The 17,393-nt window shown below is 50.0% G+C and overlaps 2 protein-coding genes across 10 annotated transcripts in view; one reads left to right on the top strand and one right to left on the bottom strand.

Moving 5' to 3' along the window:
* Positions 1 to 6,160, top strand: part of BCL9L (BCL9 like) — a 61,698-nt gene extending 55,538 nt beyond the window's left edge. For 6 of the 7 annotated variants that reach the window (XM_053963340.1, XM_053963339.1, XM_053963343.1 and 3 more), the window contains 2 exons: positions 13 to 273; positions 1,519 to 6,160. In XM_053963340.1, coding sequence (XP_053819315.1) covers positions 13 to 273; positions 1,519 to 2,678 — 1,421 coding nt within the window. In that variant the 3' untranslated portion in view covers positions 2,679 to 6,160. The remainder of the gene's footprint in view (positions 1 to 12; positions 274 to 1,518) is intronic. The other variant, XM_053963344.1, reaches the window with a different exon arrangement.
* Positions 6,161 to 7,306: 1,146 nt separating this feature from the next.
* On the bottom strand, positions 7,307 to 17,378 carry CXCR5 (C-X-C motif chemokine receptor 5). Of its 3 annotated transcripts, XM_053963350.1 has the most exons (3): positions 15,592 to 15,618; positions 10,652 to 11,064; positions 7,307 to 10,537 (listed from the first exon to the last, which is right to left on the bottom strand). In XM_053963350.1, exons 2-3 carry the CDS (start codon positions 10,655 to 10,657, stop codon positions 9,461 to 9,463), a joined length of 1,083 nt encoding a protein of 360 aa, XP_053819325.1. In that variant the 5' UTR covers positions 10,658 to 11,064; positions 15,592 to 15,618; the 3' UTR covers positions 7,307 to 9,460. The 3 variants fall into 3 exon arrangements, with proteins under 3 accessions (XP_053819325.1, XP_053819324.1, XP_053819323.1); XM_053963349.1 differs by lacking the exon at positions 10,652 to 11,064 and having other exon boundaries at positions 15,592 to 17,378; XM_053963348.1 differs by lacking the exons at positions 10,652 to 11,064; positions 15,592 to 15,618 and adding an exon at positions 16,437 to 17,378.
* Positions 17,379 to 17,393: the final 15 nt, after the last annotated feature.

Here is a 17,393-nt window from a genome sequence, read left to right as displayed (position 1 = left end):
TCTTGCTTGCAGGTTCTCTCCCTTCTGGGCCTCGGAGCAGTTCTTCTGCACCAGCCAGCAACACCTCTAGCACCATGAATCCCAACATGCCTTTTACTTCCTCTCCAGATCCATCCCCTTCCCAGAACCCCCTCTCACTGATGATGTCCCAGATGTCCAAGTATGCCATGCCCAGCTCCACACCACTTTACCACAATGCCATCAAAACTATCGCCACCTCTGATGACGAGCTGCTGCCAGACAGGCCTATGCTCCCACCTGGAAGTATGTCAGGTATCTACTTCTGGAGGTGGGCTTGCGAGGGGTCAGACTGTCTTGTGGCTGCCGGTGGACCTGAGGCAGCAGGTGGAGAAAGCATTAAGAACTCAGATGTCCCAATGACTGCCATGTCACATAGCTTAAATTTCCCCTTCTTTGTAAGAGTCTGTGCGCTTCCCTGCCCTCTGCCCAGGCTGTCCATCAGCTTTTGGCTTGGGTGGAAGGACATGAGCTGGTCTGGCTTGAGGAGTCCTTCTTCCACAAGACCTGGAAGTTTTTTACCTTTACCCATGGAGATGTATTGGGCCCGAGTTCTCATGGCTCCTGGAGTTTTATCAGGTCCAGGACTTGCAGGCAGAGGTCTGCTGCTTAGAGCCCTTGTGTTCCTGTGCAGTGGGACAGGGATGCTCTGAATGGGGCTTGGGAATCTGTTGTTTTGAGTGGAGCCCAGGTGCCTGCACAGGCAAGGCTGTGTTGTAGCACAGTTGTGATTTCAGTAGGCCAGATACGCTCCACTAACTGGTGGCACTGGTGAGGACATCTAGGCAAATGAGTGTTTTTGGTCACGTGGTGACCGGCCCAAAGGGGAATTCCAACATTCTCTACCACTTGATTTAGGGGTCTAAAGCTGTCTGATAAATATTTTTGCCAGTTTTGAAAATGAAAAATCAACTTTTTGACTCTTTCACCACTGAGCAGTCACTTAGGTTGACCGCAGGCATGAAAATGCATTGGCTGCCTCCACAGGCACTGATGGCTGCTCTGCTTTTCTGATGGGCACAGACCTTCCCGCCTAGACAGCACCTGTGCCAGGCTGCTGACTCTTCTGCTTTTTTCCTTTGCTGTGTGGTCACTGGAGCTTGCTGGGTGGCAAACCCTGTGGCAGGCAGGGGTGAAGGGTCACTCCTTGCTGCCTTTCAGGTAGCTGAGAGCCCTGATGAGACCATGGTGTAAGGCACACACAGAGCCAGTCAGGACTCTGAAACCAGGGGAATGTAAGAAATTACAAATCTAGCATGGGACTGGATGAAGCTGGAAGAGCCCTCTGGTGCTTGTGGGCTTGGGGAGCTGGAGTTGGAGACGCTTTTCCTGATGTTGGTGCTTTGTAAGCCCATCTTGGAGCTGCTTTCTGAGCATCGTGGTCCATGCTCAGGGCATTCTGAGCAGGACTGCTTTGCAGGCTCTCAGGATGTGGATTTTACAGCCCCCCTGAAAGGTCTGTAGGAAGGGTTAACTATTCTCTCTTTTTCCTGTCCTTAGGCATGACTGGGAATCAGCCAAATCAACTGCACTTGAACTCTGTGGGGCCTGGTTCCTCTCAGAGCCCCATGGGAATGAACCTGCCTGGTCAGCAGCCCCTTTCCCACGAACCAACCCCCACCTCCATGATGTCCTCCCCAAACCCTCTGGGCTCCAACATTCCTATGCATCCGAGTGGGCCAGGGGCGGGCGTGCCCCCCCAGAACCCCATGATGCTGCCCCCGGGTCCCCAGGACTCATTGAACCAGCAGTGTGGCCCTGTGCCCAACAGTTCACAGATGATTCCTTCCAACCAGCTCGTGTTCCCCCGCATGCAGCAGCCCCACAATGCCATGCCATCTCCTGCCGGAGGTATGCCCATGGCCCCCAGTGCAGGAGGTGGCCCTGGGATGCAGCAGCATTACCCGCCAGGGATGCCCTTGCCACCTGAGGACCTTCCCTCCCAGCAGCCTGGTCAGATGCCCCCTCAGCAGCACATGATGGGCAAGAACATCCCTCCTCGGATTGGTGACCCCTACCCGCCCGTGCTTCCTGGGGTGGCGTCGGTGCTGAACGACCCCGAGCTCAGTGAGGTCATCCGCCCCACGCCCACGGGGATCCCGGAGTTTGACCTGTCCAGGATCATCCCATCAGAGAAGCCAAGCAGCACCTTGCAGTATTTCCCCAAGAGCGACAGCCAGGCACCCAAATCTCAGCCTTCCAACCTCCACCTCATGAACCTGCAGAACATGATGGCTGAGCAGCCCCCCGTGCGTCCAGGTATGAATGCTCCCAGCCTCCCCGGGCAGCAGGGCGTGCAGAGGGGACTCAGCATGCCCATGTGCCATCCTGGACAAGTGCCCATGCTGGGCAGGACAGGCATACCACCCCAGCAAGGCATGATGGGCAATAGCATGCACCAGGGCATGATGTCTCCGCAGCAGAGCCTGATGGCCCAGCAGAATTTCATGCTGATGCAGGCCAAGCAGAGAAGCATGTCTGTGTCGGGGGAGATGTATGCCCAGACAGGACATATGATGTCACCTCAGGGCTCTCTCATGGGGCCCCCACCTCAGCAGAACCTCATGGTCACGCACCAGATGAGGCAGAGGAGTGTCTCCCTGGACAGCCAGATGAGTTATATCCCCGGGCCTGGGAACATGGCGAACTTGCCTTTTTAACCCTGACTGGAGCTCAGGGCTGGGGCGGGGATGGGGCTGCCCCCACAAACATTTTTAAAGCTTTCTCTGGGGGCGGGTTGGGGGCCAGTGCCAGTGGAGGACACCACGTGGGATGCTTTTCATATTGGATTTGCTTCTACACAGCAAACCAGATGTGCAGTAAACTTGATGTGAATTGGGTTTCTTTTTCCTTTCTTTTTTGGGGAAGGGGAGGGTGAAGAGGCTGGGGGTGGGGCTGTTACTTTGAACCCTGTGTGGTGACCAGGGACATCCAGACCTTGTGGCAGTTTGTAAAGTTTTCACTTATGGTTTTCCTCCGTCAAGTGTTTTTCTTGCCCTTTTTTCCTTTCTCTTTTGTTTGTCCTTCCTTTTTAAGCAACCAAAATGTGCAAGAGGGTTTTTGGAACTAGCTGTAAATAGGTCGCTGGGAAAGGCAAAATTTGTGCTGGTTTTTAATTGTCCTGTATTTCTGTGTTTTAATAGAAGCCTCAAAACATGTTTTAAAAAAACAGAAAGGAAAAAAAAAACATGCTAAATGCAACAGTGTACAAGGGTTGAAATCTCTCCGTGGGGGAGGCAGGAGGATCCCCAGGGTGCACAGGGTGTTGAGAGATCCCATTGTAGAGTGATTCTGTCAGACCTGTGTTGTTCACGAATCTGAATGGTTTTGCATGTGTGTGGAGAGGGGGTGGTGCAGTGCCATGCAGATCTCAGGTCCCGTGGATGCATGGATACTATGCCGAGTACACAAACATCACCACTGACCTAGGGCCATTGGGCGGGGTCAGGGTGAGGCCGCCAATCTGTAGCCCCAGTGAAATGCTGCTGGAGCGGTGCTCATCTGGCAGGGCAGAGGCCACAATTTTACAGGATGCAGCTGTTGCTGCTCTCTGGAGAAGCTGCTGTGTTTGGGATGGGAAGGATGCCAGCCCTTCAGCTGGAGAAGCATCAGGAATGTAGGCTTCGCAGATGGTAACGTGCTGGACCTGAAGGTCTTGACCAGCTCTGTCACCTCTACTTCCTTCTCTTCCCTTCATGCTGTGTGTCCTGTAGGCAAGGTGATGCAGTGGGTAGGGACAGATGGGCTTTGAGGTGAGTGAGGTGATGCATTCCAGTGCTTCCGGGAGAGGCTAGCTGGGAACCCTGATCTTCTGCAGCCTTCCTACACGAGTCTATTACCCATCCATTACCCTTCACCACTGCGTCCTGCTCCCCCGCCATCAAATGCTTTCCCAGATTTTCCTTGTGCTTGTCAGCCCTTCATCTGTAGAGTTTTGCAGGCAGTTTTCACTCCATGATAACCTGAGCAGCAGCCCTGCCGTGTGGCACAGAAGAGGTCCAGCTCTTGAAGAGGACCTGTCCTTGAGTGCAATACTCTACCTCAGCGTTCAGTGTCAGCAGCATGGCCATCCTGTGCTTCAGACAGAAGAGGCCAAAGTTGAGTTGCAATCTCTCATTCCTAGGCTGGCAAAAGCATGCCATTTGGACAATTCTGGCTTTTCTGGATGCACTCCACCCTCTCCATCCTGTACTCCATAAGGTCTTCCTGCATGCAGCCCTGATGGTCTTTCCCATGTTTTTTCACAGAGGGGAATGTGTCATGATGCACACATGTTTCTGCACACATCACAGTATCTCTGGACCTCTGTGGGGATTTGCAATTCCAGCATCCAGTGGTGAACCTGGGGCACACAGTTGCTGGAGGAACACTGCTTGGAGAATTATCTCTGCAGAGCCAGGCTTAACACACTACCTCTCTTATAACAGAGCTCACCTTTCCCAACTTGCTGTTGCTGGGACGAGACGGCTTTTGGAAAGGGAGATTGCCAAGTAGTGAGTGAACAGCAACACTTTTTATCAGGTTGCAAGCTGTTTGGAAAGTTGGTGGGTGCTGAAATGTCAGCCCAGCAGTTGTCTTGATCCAGTCTGTGAGAAGATGGAATCATAAAGTCCAGTTAGGAATACATTGAAGCTTTGGGGCATTTTGTAGTGCTGGGTGAGAAGCATGGGTTTGGGTCTGAGGAAGGATCTTTCTCTAGTCTCCTGCTTTGTAGAGGTTTGTTGTATACAGTGTGAGCAAGTAGCATTTTTTGAAGTGGTTAAGCAGGAACAATCACAAGAAGTTCTCCTTCCTGCCGAGGCAGTTGGAGCAGAAGAATAATCTTCAGCTCAGGCTTTGGACCTGACATGTTAGCTGGTTGGATTCTTGATCTTTTCAGTGTGTGTTTCATGTGGGAGGATATGGCTCAAACAGATGTAGCTCTTTCTAAGCTTGACTTGCCTGAAAGGCTGTAGCTTCTCTTGGCTGCTCTTCAGGGTGTTGGCTGCTGGTAACTTCTCGTAAACATCCAAATACCAATTACAGTCCCAAACTTTGCTCATCATCCACCAGCAAGTGTTGGCTTATTTGAAGCCATAACATTTTCTATATGGAAGTTTTTTTGTTTGCCTGTAGATAGCTGTTGTTTTAGCCTGGTTGAGATCTCCATGTGTTTGTACTTTCCCTGTTGTCCCTTTTGCCCAGCCCGACACAGAAGTTGCCCAGGGCTTGCAGTCCTCACTGTGTCAGCAGCACATTGTCCCTGTATCAGCAGGAGCCTGCAGGCTTGTGGCACATGCTGTGCAGTGCTCAGAAGACTAGTGCTGAGTGCTCACAGGCAGTGTGATGCTATTTCTGCCTGGCAACAGGAGGAAGACCTGTCCTTCAGTGACAAATAAGAAGCTAAGCCTTTTGACTCAGCAGCTCTGGATACAGAAGGGAAATCCTGATGCTAGGTCAGAGCTGAGGACTCTGGAGCAGCAGTTGGTGCTCTTCTGCAAAATCTCACTGCCCTGGAGCCAGCCCTACCCCTACCACTGTGATGGCTGAACAATGGAGAGAAGAAATGCTGCCTAACACCCCTGTGCCCTGGGCGCTGCTCCCAACCATGTCTGTGAACAGCAATGTGGCAGGAGTTCCTTTGGAGGCTCAGTGACAGCCAGTCCTTGTTAGACCCGGGCAAGGTTTGCCATCAGCTGGTTGCCCGCTGCCGTGACCTGTGTCTAGTCTTGTGTCTTGTAGTTTATTGCTCGGCTCCTCACCTTGAGTTCTGTGTACTGACTCCACCTAATCACAGTAGAAGGTTTGCCCATCTTTTAGCCATGACTTTGCCATGTTTTTCCAGCTCCAAAAAAGCGAGTGCTGGGAAACTCCATCTTTCAATATGTTGGATAATCACACACCTGGAATTAGCTTTCACACTGAGGTAAAGTTGACTGACCTGTTCTCTGTCATCCCATGGAGAAACTTCCCCAGTCATTTTGTACCATTATATAAATATATATATATAAATATAAATATATAAATACAATATGTGAAGACATCTTATTGGTTTTTATTTGAAACAATTTTTAGGCTTGTTTTTGGGTATCTGTGCTGCCTGTAATGTATTGACCTGTTTTATAGGTGCCTTTTTATTAAAAAGACAAATTTCAAGACCTGACCCTGTGCCTGTATTTTTCCACATGATTTTCCACAGGACTGCAGCAGAGACAGAGAGTGCGAGATGTGCTGGAAGGATTGTGTGGGCATCGGGGGAGCCCCTTCTCTGCAGCACTCCCAGGCACACGTTCATTCATGCGTTCACTTACTTGCAATCACCCATGCATGCTCCACTGCCTGCCACGGCCCTGTGATCACTGTGTATGCATAGCAGGATGCTCTGCTGAAACCCCAGCTCTGTCTCCTGGGAGACTTGGTTGGCCTGCAGGAAATGCAGAGCAGTGTGCTGTTGTGAGGGTCTCAGTGTTCCCATCTTTGGGGTTACCTTCATCAGAGACCAGGGCTTCCTCTGGTTTGTCTGCTGGAGCCGTGTTTGCAGAGCAGAGTCCGGGACTGGAGGTGCAGAGGTGCTGTGGATGCTGGTGACATCACCTTCCCACGCATCATCTCCCTGCTTTCTGCAGGAGCCACCTTGCAGCACCCCTTGGCTCAGTCCCCCTTCCCGGTGGCCTGGGTGGACAGAGTGCATCTGCCTCACTTGGCAGGACTCCAGTGGGGAGGATGAAGGTCTGCCCGAGGGCTGCAGGGGTGGCTTTGGCAGTGTGAGTACTTAGCAGGGAAGCCCACTCTGGGGCAAGGTATTGTGACAGCCATGCAAACGTTGAGGAGATAGCAAGGATTTTGCTGAGTGGAAAGCAAGAGCTTCCTCTGCAGTGAAGGAAAGTTCCTCTTGTTTTCTTCTTGTCGCCATTCAGCAGGCTGGCTGCAGGCAGCTGTGGGAGGAAGAATTGCCACTCTTTGGGGAAGGTCTGCCAGCTCTGAGCCAAGCCATTCCCAGGCTGTCTGGGCCAAATGTAGGTGTAAGGGCAGTTTTCCAGTCAGGTTAGCAGCTGCTATAATACTGGGGCAGGAGGCGCTGCAGTTAGTGGAAGAGGCTCTGTAAAGCAGAGAGGTAATACAGGTCTGGACTGACTCTGAACACAGCAGAGCCTTCTGCGGCACTGGTGAAGGGGAATCTGAGCAAAGTGCTCCTCTAAGCCCTTTGAGCAGAGCTTGTCAGAAAGGTGCCATCTGCCCACTTAGTGCTTTCTGATGCATCTCCCTTGAATAAAGTGACACAGTTACAGACAAATGCTTACAAGCACTATACATGAGAAGATGGTGTTTTATTCACCTGTTTATTACAGCTTACCTCAAAACTTCCTAAAGGTTTGTACATCCCAGTGCTAAAAGCTATAGTAACAATAGATGTGTAGTCTGTACACTCTCATTTGAGCGCAGATTTTCTTTTTGTGACCACTGTAAGAATTTTATATTTTGACTATTATTTTTTTCAATAACATTTTCATGTAGAAACACAGTTGTCACCATAACCTGCTGGGGAGGTGTTTACAATGCATCTGCAATGGGTTTTCTCACTGGCACAACCGTGGAGAACAAGTGCAGGCTTAAGAGACTTGCCCTTCTCTGCTGCATGTATGTGCCTGAACAACCACAATTGCCATTACTTGAAAGTTTAATCTTTGAAGATAAGGTGCTGCAGGAAATGGTGGACTGCCTTATACTAGGTGAGTTTTTCTCCTCAAGTCACAATGTGAGATCAAGCTATTGAGATCTCTGCCTGAGTCAGGCTGAGGTAATGTGTCAGTCCCAGCGCCATAATGGCTTCAACCTTCCATAATGGCTGGTCTTTTTAGCGGGGCCCTTGAGTACTGTGAAGTTCACCTGAGACTGAGCTGTCTGCTAGGGGGATGAACTTCAGAAGTGAGGTTAGCACAAAATTCCTGCTACCACAGGAGAACTAACATTGTTTTGACATTGCTTAAAATGTGAGGTGAAGGGTAGAGGAGATTTTAAAGTGTGCTTGTGAGGAGGGTTGTGCTCATGTGACATTGGTATGTATGGCTCTCCTACAGTTCAGGCCACAGCACTCTTTAGGAACAGAAATGTCATGGAGCAATGTTGTGGGCCTGCTGCCATGTTAAACTGTGACAAGACCTCCTAGGCAGCAGCAAGCTGTCTTGAGTCTGCTGGGGCTTCCCTACACACCAGCTTGTGGTGCAAGAATTAATGATGGGGAAAGCTGCTGCTCTTACTTTGAACCAAATTATTATCAAGCTGCCCTGATCTGAGCAGTTTCTGCATACTTGCAGTTCAGGGCAAGATCACCACTCAGGTTTGTCCTCTGTATACCTGGATGCACTTAACCGCTGAAAGCCCTGTAGGTCTTCCTCCCTGCAGGTGAAGGAAAACTAACAGAAAGCACAGTGCAAAGCAAAATGCCACATTTCCTCTAGCCTTGCTCAAAATAAAGAAGACTTTCCCTTACTCTGGGGCAGTGAGTCTCCTTGTTCTCAGAACCCATAAATAGCCATACAACTAGCTGCCAAAAAAAAAAAAAAGTTATACCATCAGCTTTACAAAGCTGTGTGGTTTCTCTCCCCTGTGTGCAGTCACAAGACAGAAGCCATCTCCTCAGATGGTGTTCCTCCTGGAAGGAAAACTTTTGCAGAGTCAGGCATTCAGTTCAGCAGCCACTCACATGAGATCATAACAGCAGTAAAACAGATTGAATGAGTGGAGAAGAAGAATGCTACTGCTGTCAGGAAAGGAGTCTGTGACAGTCAAATCTTTCAGTCTGTGAGAGGACCTCCTGGCATGAGCTGTGTTGTGAAGATGAATGTGTTGTGGCGGGCTGGGGGGATGCTATGCAGCAGGAGGACAATGTTGCAGTCAAAGAGTGTCCAGCACTGTATGCCCATGCTATTGGATTGAGCTTTGCAGCCCCCCTCAGTCCTACCTGCATCTCTCCAGTTGTGATGGCCACTGAGTCCCACAGCTTCCCTTAAGCATGTGTGTACCAACCTTAGCTAGTGAAAGGGAGACCTGCTTGCTGACATGACTCATTTACTTGGCTGCACATTTTTCCTTAACCCTGGCACCTGAGTCCTGTGCCTGGCTTTGTGTACAAGATGTCCGCAGTCCGTTTTTCGAGGGAGAGGTGGGAATATCAGGTTCAACCCACTTGAGTGACCATCTTCATCCAGCTCCACAAGAGTGACCATCAGACATCCAGCATTCACCAACAGCTGCCAGATAGATCTCTACAAGTTTGAGAACCAGGAAGAGCCAAGCAAGGTATCTGATAGGATTTGGGTGTTTGGTGGCTATTGGATCTGTTTCCTGAGAAGTGAAGAAAGTTGTGGGGATGCTTGCGAAACTTGTAACTGAGACCACAGCAAGTGTGCCACTGGGAAGGAAAGACCCAGGCCAGTTCTGCCCTGCAGGCAGCTCTTCTCAGCTAGAAAGTGGAGATGGAGGTGGTGTTGTCAGACTCTATCCCACTACCCTTCCTTGTCACCTCCAGGATCTCCTGCAGGGTCTCCTGGCTTATGCAGCCGAGCTCCTGCAGGATCCGGAAGAAGTCGTTACGGAACTTGACCCCAATGAAAGCGTAGAGGATGGGGTTGAGGCAGCAGTGTGTGAAGCCGATGGCCTCTGTCACCATGATGGCTGTGTCCAGCTGGTCTTCCAGGAGACAGTTCTTGGTGAAGGCTTCTAGCTTGGTAAGTGTGTTCAGGAAGATGACGATGTGGTATGGGCTCCAGCATAGAAGGAAGATGCCTGTGACCAGGATGGCCACACGGACAGCTTTTTGCCTCTGCAGGCGCTGGGACTGACACAGTGCCCGGATGATGGCCATGTAGCAGTAACACATGACCAGCAGAGGCACAAAGAAGCCCACGGTGTGGTAGAGGAAGCGGGTTGCCAGCCACGCATTGTTTCCATCAATCCCAACCTCTGGAAAATAGCAAATGCTGCGGTTGCTGTCATCTGTCCAGACTTCCATGAAGATGAGATCAGGTAAAGTCAGAAGCAATGAGCAGAGCCAGACAGCCGTGCAGGTGAGGTGGATGGAGCGAGCTCTGCGTTTGCGGTAGGTGTGGATAGCATAGACGATGGCCAAGTAACGGTCCACCGCGATGCACCCCAGCAGCATGCTACTGCAGTAGAAATTGATCTTGTGGACAGCACTGAGTATCTTACAGAGGAACTTCCCAAATACCCACCCAGCTAAGCTCTCCACCACACTGAATGGGAAGGTGAGCAACAGTGCCAGGTTGGCCAGGGTGAGGTGGAAAAGGAAGTTTTCTGTGGTGGTGCGAGACCGCTTGAACCTCTCTAAAATGACCAGGACCAGAGCATTGCCCAGAGTCCCCAACACAAACATCAGCAGATAGATGAGGGGCATGAAGACCTTTCTGAAGGGGTCTCCCTGGTTGCCAACCACAGATGAGGCTGGGTTGAAGCAAAAGTAGCCCTCCAAAGAAGGGGTGGTGTTCTCAGCTTCGTAGTAACCGCTCAGCTCCACCTGGCTCTGGGGAACAGAGAGAGTCTTGTTAATGGAGGGGAGTTTCTGAACAGAAGAACCCAGTCCCCCAGCTGCACCTGGCAGACCTAGAGCAGAGCACCCCCATGTCCTGCAGCCCACCTGCATCAGGAGGAGATGCTGTCTACAGTGTGATGACGCTGGAGGCCCCTCTACTGCCAGGAGGTGCAGCAGCAGGTGGAGAGGGTTTTCTCCATCTGTGACAGTGAGGGCTGCTCAGTCTATAATCTTTAACTGGGGTATTTGGGGATGTTTTGGTGTCCAATCAGATGATCAGTTTTATCTTCTGGTTCTTGCCAAGTTACCTGCTGGCGAATTTTGCTTTCTCACATAGAATGGAACCCTCCTCTACCAGCTTTCCTGATTTTTCCCACCCATTTCTTATATGGACCACTCCTGTCCTGCCTGCTGTCAGGTATAAAGGTGGTAGGATTCACCACACAGCACATCTGTACCTCAAATACTGTGCAGTGAACCTGTCCCCTTCTTCTCATCCTCAGAGGCCTGAGAGCTGCCTATGAGAGAGCAAGGTGAGGTGGGGTTAGCAACAGCTGCCCTTTGAGATCTCTTCCCATACTCGGAGGAAGGTGTGGGGTAGGTGTTCAACACAATGGGAGGAAAGCCTCTGAGCTCTGATAGCTGGTGCCACAGCTACAGGAATAGATGATGGAGAGAGATCAGTTCTGTTGATAAACCTTTCAGTTCTGAATTAATTGCAGTCAGAGCAGGAAAGGGAAGGGAAAACACCACTCAGACCCCAGACTGATATCCAGTAAGGGAAGTGCAATAGAGCTGCTTTGAGATGTGACTCGCCCTTGGCTTGCGCTATCTTCTTGACCAGCCTGCATTTCAGGCTGAAGCTGAGGGCAGGTCTTGAGTGCCGGGAAGCTGAAATTCTGCTCAAGATGAGCTCCCTGGATGGTGGTCATGCTTCAGCTGGCCTTGCACAAAAAGAGAGCAGTGGAGGAGGCTTGTGGCAAACTGAATATTAGTGACAACTGGGAAGAGCTCAGCAGCAGTCACCCCGAGGTCCCCCACCCACACCCTCTCTGGAGACCTGCGCTGAGCCTTCAGTGTTGACCACAGCGGAAGTCTCTGCTAATGCTTTCATACCTTTCACTGCCAGCTGCAGCCGTTTGCACCTGCTGCTCCTTCCCTCATCAGCCAAAGTTCCTGTCTAAAAATACCAGCCCTGCTTTATACAATTTTAGGCCTGATTTTGGGGGTTTTTGCTCACCCAAGGGGCCACTAAGCAAAATTACTGTGACCAGCCTGGAGTCTTGTGTTGTACCTAGCTAAGGAAGGGTGATTGATGTTTCTTCTCTCTCAGGCAGCTTTCCCTGGGTAATGCACTGGGTGCCTCTGCACATGACTGTGGGGGGTAAAGAGGTCACTTGGCAGCAGCAGGGCTTATCTAAACTCCTCTGCTACTGAAACCACCTGCATGGTTCCAAGAGGAGCCTGGGCATGCTCATGGGGCAAAAGTCTATGGGGCATTACCAAACTCATAGAGCACACAGCAGGCGCAGGCAGTCCCCAAGCAGTGGATGGTAGGAGGGTCCACTCCCTAGGACCACTCCAGTTTCCCAAGGGAATGAGTCCTTGGGAAAAGTGTGGAATAACCCTGCCCAGCTCTTGCTAATGTAACTGTGGGGCTGCAAGCCTTTGGTGAGAAACATTTTGTATTGCCAAAGAACATTTGTTTTTCTGGTTTAGGCTATGATTTTGGGCCTTAAGAAATCCCTCCCAGCTATTTTCCTACCCAGCTTGAAAGTATTTCCTGCTTACTCTGTACCCGGACCTTTCATGAGGAGTTAACAACACACACAGAAATCAGATCCTTGAACCTCTCTGATAAAAAGCAAAACAACCTAAAAACCTTTGCAATTTTGTGTAGTGACCAAACCAGGCTGCTCAGGCTGTGCAGGTGACTGTGCTGAAAACTCCAAACAGAATATATGTTGGAATGGGAAATTTCACTGGGAAGAAGTTGGACGATTCCAGCTTTGAAGGGAAAAATGAAATGATGGAAAATAACTGGGTTTCCTGGCTGGAGTGTCAGGCCTTCTTTGGAGCCATGCCAGCACCATCGATGGCAGTGGATGGGCAGCTTGGGCAGTGTTCAGCGGCTTTGGCTGCTGACCAGTTTCCAGCATCACCTTGTATTTGGAGCCGGAAGTGCAGAGGTTGAGTGCCACTATCAGACACCATCTGATTGCTGATGGGGAGCACGTAGGGAGGGCTCTTACTGTAAACCACTCGCTGTGGGTAGGGGAGGCGTGTTGGAGCTGTGTTTGAATCGTCCTTGCCTGCATCTCTGAGCAGAGCAGCACATGTGGGTAGGAGCAGACAGAGATGAGTTGGAGACAAATAAAAGAGAATGAAAAACCAGAGTCTGGGCTGAGACAGGAAGGGCAGGGATCAGAGCTGCAGGAGATCCACTGAACATGACAAGCTGAGGCTTCTGGGAAATCTGCTGCAATTCTATGACTAGAAGTGGGTGGCTGTCTGATCTGGGATGGGATAAGTCAATAGTGAGCATGCAGAGGGACCTTTGTACAGGTCACCTGCATGACAATTGCAGCAGATTTGGGGGTGGGAGAAAAAGTGTTGTCTCTGTAATAAAGCAGTCAAGTGCACGCCTGGGAAAGCTGTTGCTGTGTGCTTTTTGTTCAGGGATCCCTTTACCCTATAACCTGCATGACAGAGTTATTCTGGTCTCCGTTTGTCAGCTGTTTTTCTCAGTTCCCCACAACTGTCAGCAATGAAAATATTTGGCTGTAGAAGTGAAGCAGCTTGTCCACTGTTACGGATTTTCCATGTGAATCATTCCCTTCTAGTCAATGCCAGGGCTGGGAGCAGCAAATCCCATTTTCAAAACCTTAGAACTGTAATTGCCCACATTAGTACAATCTACTGACAGAGCTTCTGCTCCTGACTTCTGCAGGGGCTGAACCAGGGAAATCCAGGAATAAGACCAAGGCCTGTGGAAAGACCATGTTACTGCCTTAGGTGCCTTAACGCTCTTGAGTCATGTTGGTCCCATTGCAATGAAAACTGGCCTGAGGAACCTCAGGGAACCTGATGTAGATCTCAGTGGTTCTTCTGCAACTTGTTTTTGGATGTCTAGTCTGCAGCTGAGGAAGGTTAGCAGGGAAAGCATTTTTGCTATGGAGAAATGGGATTATCATTTTGGGCATGGTACTTTTTTGCAAGGTTACAGAGTCAAACGGTCTCATGTGGTATCAAAATTTAGGTGAGGCCCTCATTGTATTCACTGTGTGATACTGAGATAAATGCCCTTTTGGTGTAAACATTCTCATAATTTTTCCTTCCATAATTGCTCAATTGATCAAACGATCCTCTCTGCACAAGGCAGGGTTTGTGTTGCCACCTTGACAAGACACTTTGGAAACCTTTTTTTTTTTCAACTCTTTATGGGTAGGTTGCTGCTACAAACACTGAGTGTAAGTAAAGCAACATATGGCACCATCAAAGCAAATACAGTGATGCTCATGTGGTATCTGCGGCCTCCCTGTTCCAGGGAGGAAGCCAAATCTGGGAAGCTGTCAGGAGACAGAGGTGGGAAACAACATATGTCAAACTCCCAACTGCAGAAGTCTGAGAAAAGGTCCAAAACTCTTCCTGCTGTGGCACCTGACTGTGGGCGTTTAGTCCTAAAATCAGCTGGGTTCCGCCACCCAACCCTCCCCCCTCCCCTCACATGGGGTCTTCTTTATGATGTAAAAGAATTCACAGCAGAGATAAAATCACTAAGATAAGGATTATGGAAAGTTTTGTATGCAAAGAAAATGAGGTGAAAAAAGGGTTGAGTTTGGTTTTAACATCTCAGCAAATTTTAGCACTGCTACTGAACTTCAACAGAGGTCAGGGAAAGAAGTGTCTTCTCCAAAAAAGTTTTAAAGGAATGACCACTATTTGCAAAGGATTTTTATACTGGATGAATCGGAAAAGAAATAAATAGGGTAGGGCTTGCTCTTCCCTGGTGTGTAGGAAAAAAGGAGGAACAGAAAATCTGGTAACAATTGAATCCAACATTTCTCCTTTTGGATTAACTAATCCTGAAGTCTGCTGCAGGGAGCCACTGTAGTAAGCAAATTAATTCTGAGATGCAATATTTGATAACCAGGGTAATGATAATGATGCTGTGTTCTTCCTGTTGGATAGCACAACATACCCTATAAGGTGCAGCTGCTCTTTTTCACTTGTAAAGGCTGGGAAGAGAACTATGAGGTAGAATACCTAGTTTCATCACTCCCTGTTAGAAGTAGTACTTGCAATTTATCTTCCACTCTTTAATCCTCTCTTGTAAATATACTGCATGTTCCCCTTTCAGCAGAGTGTATGTGGAGCCATATGTATGGAAGCTTGTATGTGGGGAGCAAGCAAGCAGGCTGGTCATACCAAGGGTTTTCACACATGGAGAGAGAAGACTGGGTTTGCTTAGGTATTCCAGTTGTCAAAGGAGACCAGGTAAGGTGTACAGGGCTTTGCACACTGTGTACACAGACGTTTGTACCACTGAAGCCTGGTGCAAAAGGTGCCTGGCTCAGAATAACTGTTTTATGCCCCCGTTGTGCTAATGGCCGTGCAGACAGCAGGGCAGCAGGAAGCAGAGGCAGGGAGAGGCTGGCAGTACCGGATGGGACTGCCGGAGCCTCGCTCTCCAGGTGAGTCACCTGGCCCTTTGCAGAGACTCCGGTCTGTGTCCTCAAGCAAGGACAGTACTCGGGCTTAGTGCTTGCCAGTGCAGGCCCTGGTAGCTTTCCCCAAGAGAATACCCAGCATCCCTGGATCACAGGGGCTGTAGCCATACTATGCCGGCTCTCTGAAAGCAACAGCTTGTGGTCAAGTCTGGACTTAAGGGATGCAAGGACTGATTATGCTGGCATAAGAAATGGCTCAAGCTCTGCCTCTGCCAACAGGAGGGTTAGAAGATGGATGGCCAGAAACCTGGCCTTTCAGCCCACCCCAGCTCTACCTGCCATCCCTGTTATCAAGCAAAGCCAGGCCCAACTCACCAAGTCATAGGTCTCTGATGAGTAGCTGACAGGCCCCATGGTTTGAGGGGCACGATCCGTCTCTCCTCCAGAAATTGCTACAAAAGTTCTTTTCTGGGGTGGAGTTAATAACTTAAGTGAGTGGGGAGGGACACAGAATGTAACAATAGAGTATTTGCAAGGCAAATGAGCTCCAGGCACAGCGTGACCTGATTGATGTAAAGATTAACACCTAGCTCTATTATCTTTTTACTAGTGCTGTAAGTTGATTTTTAAAGTACAGTTTCAAGAGTCCATATTCCTTTGGTCTATACCGCAGAAGATCCAGAACATCTCTAGGTCTTCCTTGAAAACCTTGCCCACAGCTGTCCTTGTTACAGGTAGTCTGAAAGGCTTTGAAAAGTTTTGTGCTAAGGACCACCCTTACCAGAAACCTCCTGGATCCAGGCACTTCTCTGGAGCTGTGCAGGACTTTGAAGCATGGGTATGGTCTGTATGATTAACACCCTCTGCCTTGGGGTCCTCCTGGCTGCTTTAACCCCAGTGACTTGTAGTTGTCTTCTGCTCCTTCTTCTGCTGCTTCACCCCTTGTCTGGGCTTGGGGGAGTGTGAGGTGGCTTGCACAGGAAAGCAAAGCCTTGGCAGCTACTCTGCAAGTCTAGAGCAGGGCTAGCAGGGGCTGGGCAGCTTGACTTCACATGGGTAACAAAGGAGAATCAAGATCGGAAATCAAGATTTTTCTCTGCTCGGGGAAATGGGCATTTTGTTCACTGATGTCACAGCAACAGACTCACAGTGGGAATGCCCCGGTCTGGGCCAGCAGAGTAGGATGGCATTGCAGCTGGCATTTTGGCAGAAAGCTTTACCTGTGTGAGGAGCTGAGGTGGTCTGACAAGCACAGTTCTCGTCCTCCTCTTGTCTAGGTACAGCTGCATCAAGGCCTCTTTACCAGCAAGGACTCTGGCAGGACTTTGGACTGGTGAAGGAGGAGGTGGTGTTATTCTCGTGAGCACTGCTGGATTACAACCACTCCTCCTGTTTCTTAGATCCCGACTTGTTGGGCACCAGCTGCCCCGAGGATGTCGCTGTCCTCCCCTGCCGTGAGGACCTCTGTGTGCACCTGCATGTGCTCATCAGCTTCTGGGCACTCTTTCTCCTGAGAGAATGGAGAGCAGCAAAACCGGAGGGAGGCCATAGGGAGCTGGCACCGTGCCTCACTCACAGGGAGAACACAGACTGAGCAAGCCCTGTCCTGAAGCCCCGTGCTGCAAGGGCTGAGGGGTAAGGCGAGGAGTGAGTGGAGTATCCCTGGGCCAGGAAGGATGTTCTCACTCAGCTAGAACTGGAGGGTGGAGCTTGTGCCTTTTGCTGCCGAGGGTGGAAAAACAACCACCTAGAGACAGCTGTAGATGTGAGGAAAGAGATAAAACCAGGAATGTCCTTGTCCTTTTGCATGCATTTTGGAAAAACATTTGAAGAAAAAATTGTCTGCAGAGCAATAACTACTAAGATTACATTCCCATTGTGTCTCGGTTTGTCAAAATCCACGTCTAAATAACAGCTGTCTAAAAAGAAATGCCAATCCCCAGCCTGTCACGATCGGCGGTTACTACTCCTACAGGCTGTGGCTCAGTCCCTCATTCTTACGTTTGTGTTGGCTTTGTTTTAACGGCTACAGAGCAAAGCCCCGTTAGGTTTCCAGGTTAAAAGGGGAGGGCCAGGTCTGAGGAAACGGGACGAGCGGCCAGCCCTACGCGCGCGGTCACGCGGGCACCGCACGCTGGGTGGGACGTGACGCACGCCGAACGTACGTACGTACGCAC

This window comes from Vidua chalybeata, chromosome 23, assembly GCF_026979565.1.
Source record: "Vidua chalybeata isolate OUT-0048 chromosome 23, bVidCha1 merged haplotype, whole genome shotgun sequence".
Taxonomy (NCBI): domain Eukaryota; kingdom Metazoa; phylum Chordata; class Aves; order Passeriformes; family Viduidae; genus Vidua; species Vidua chalybeata.
Note: the sequence above shows the minus strand (reverse complement) of the source record. Positions and strands in the feature narration are given on the sequence as shown.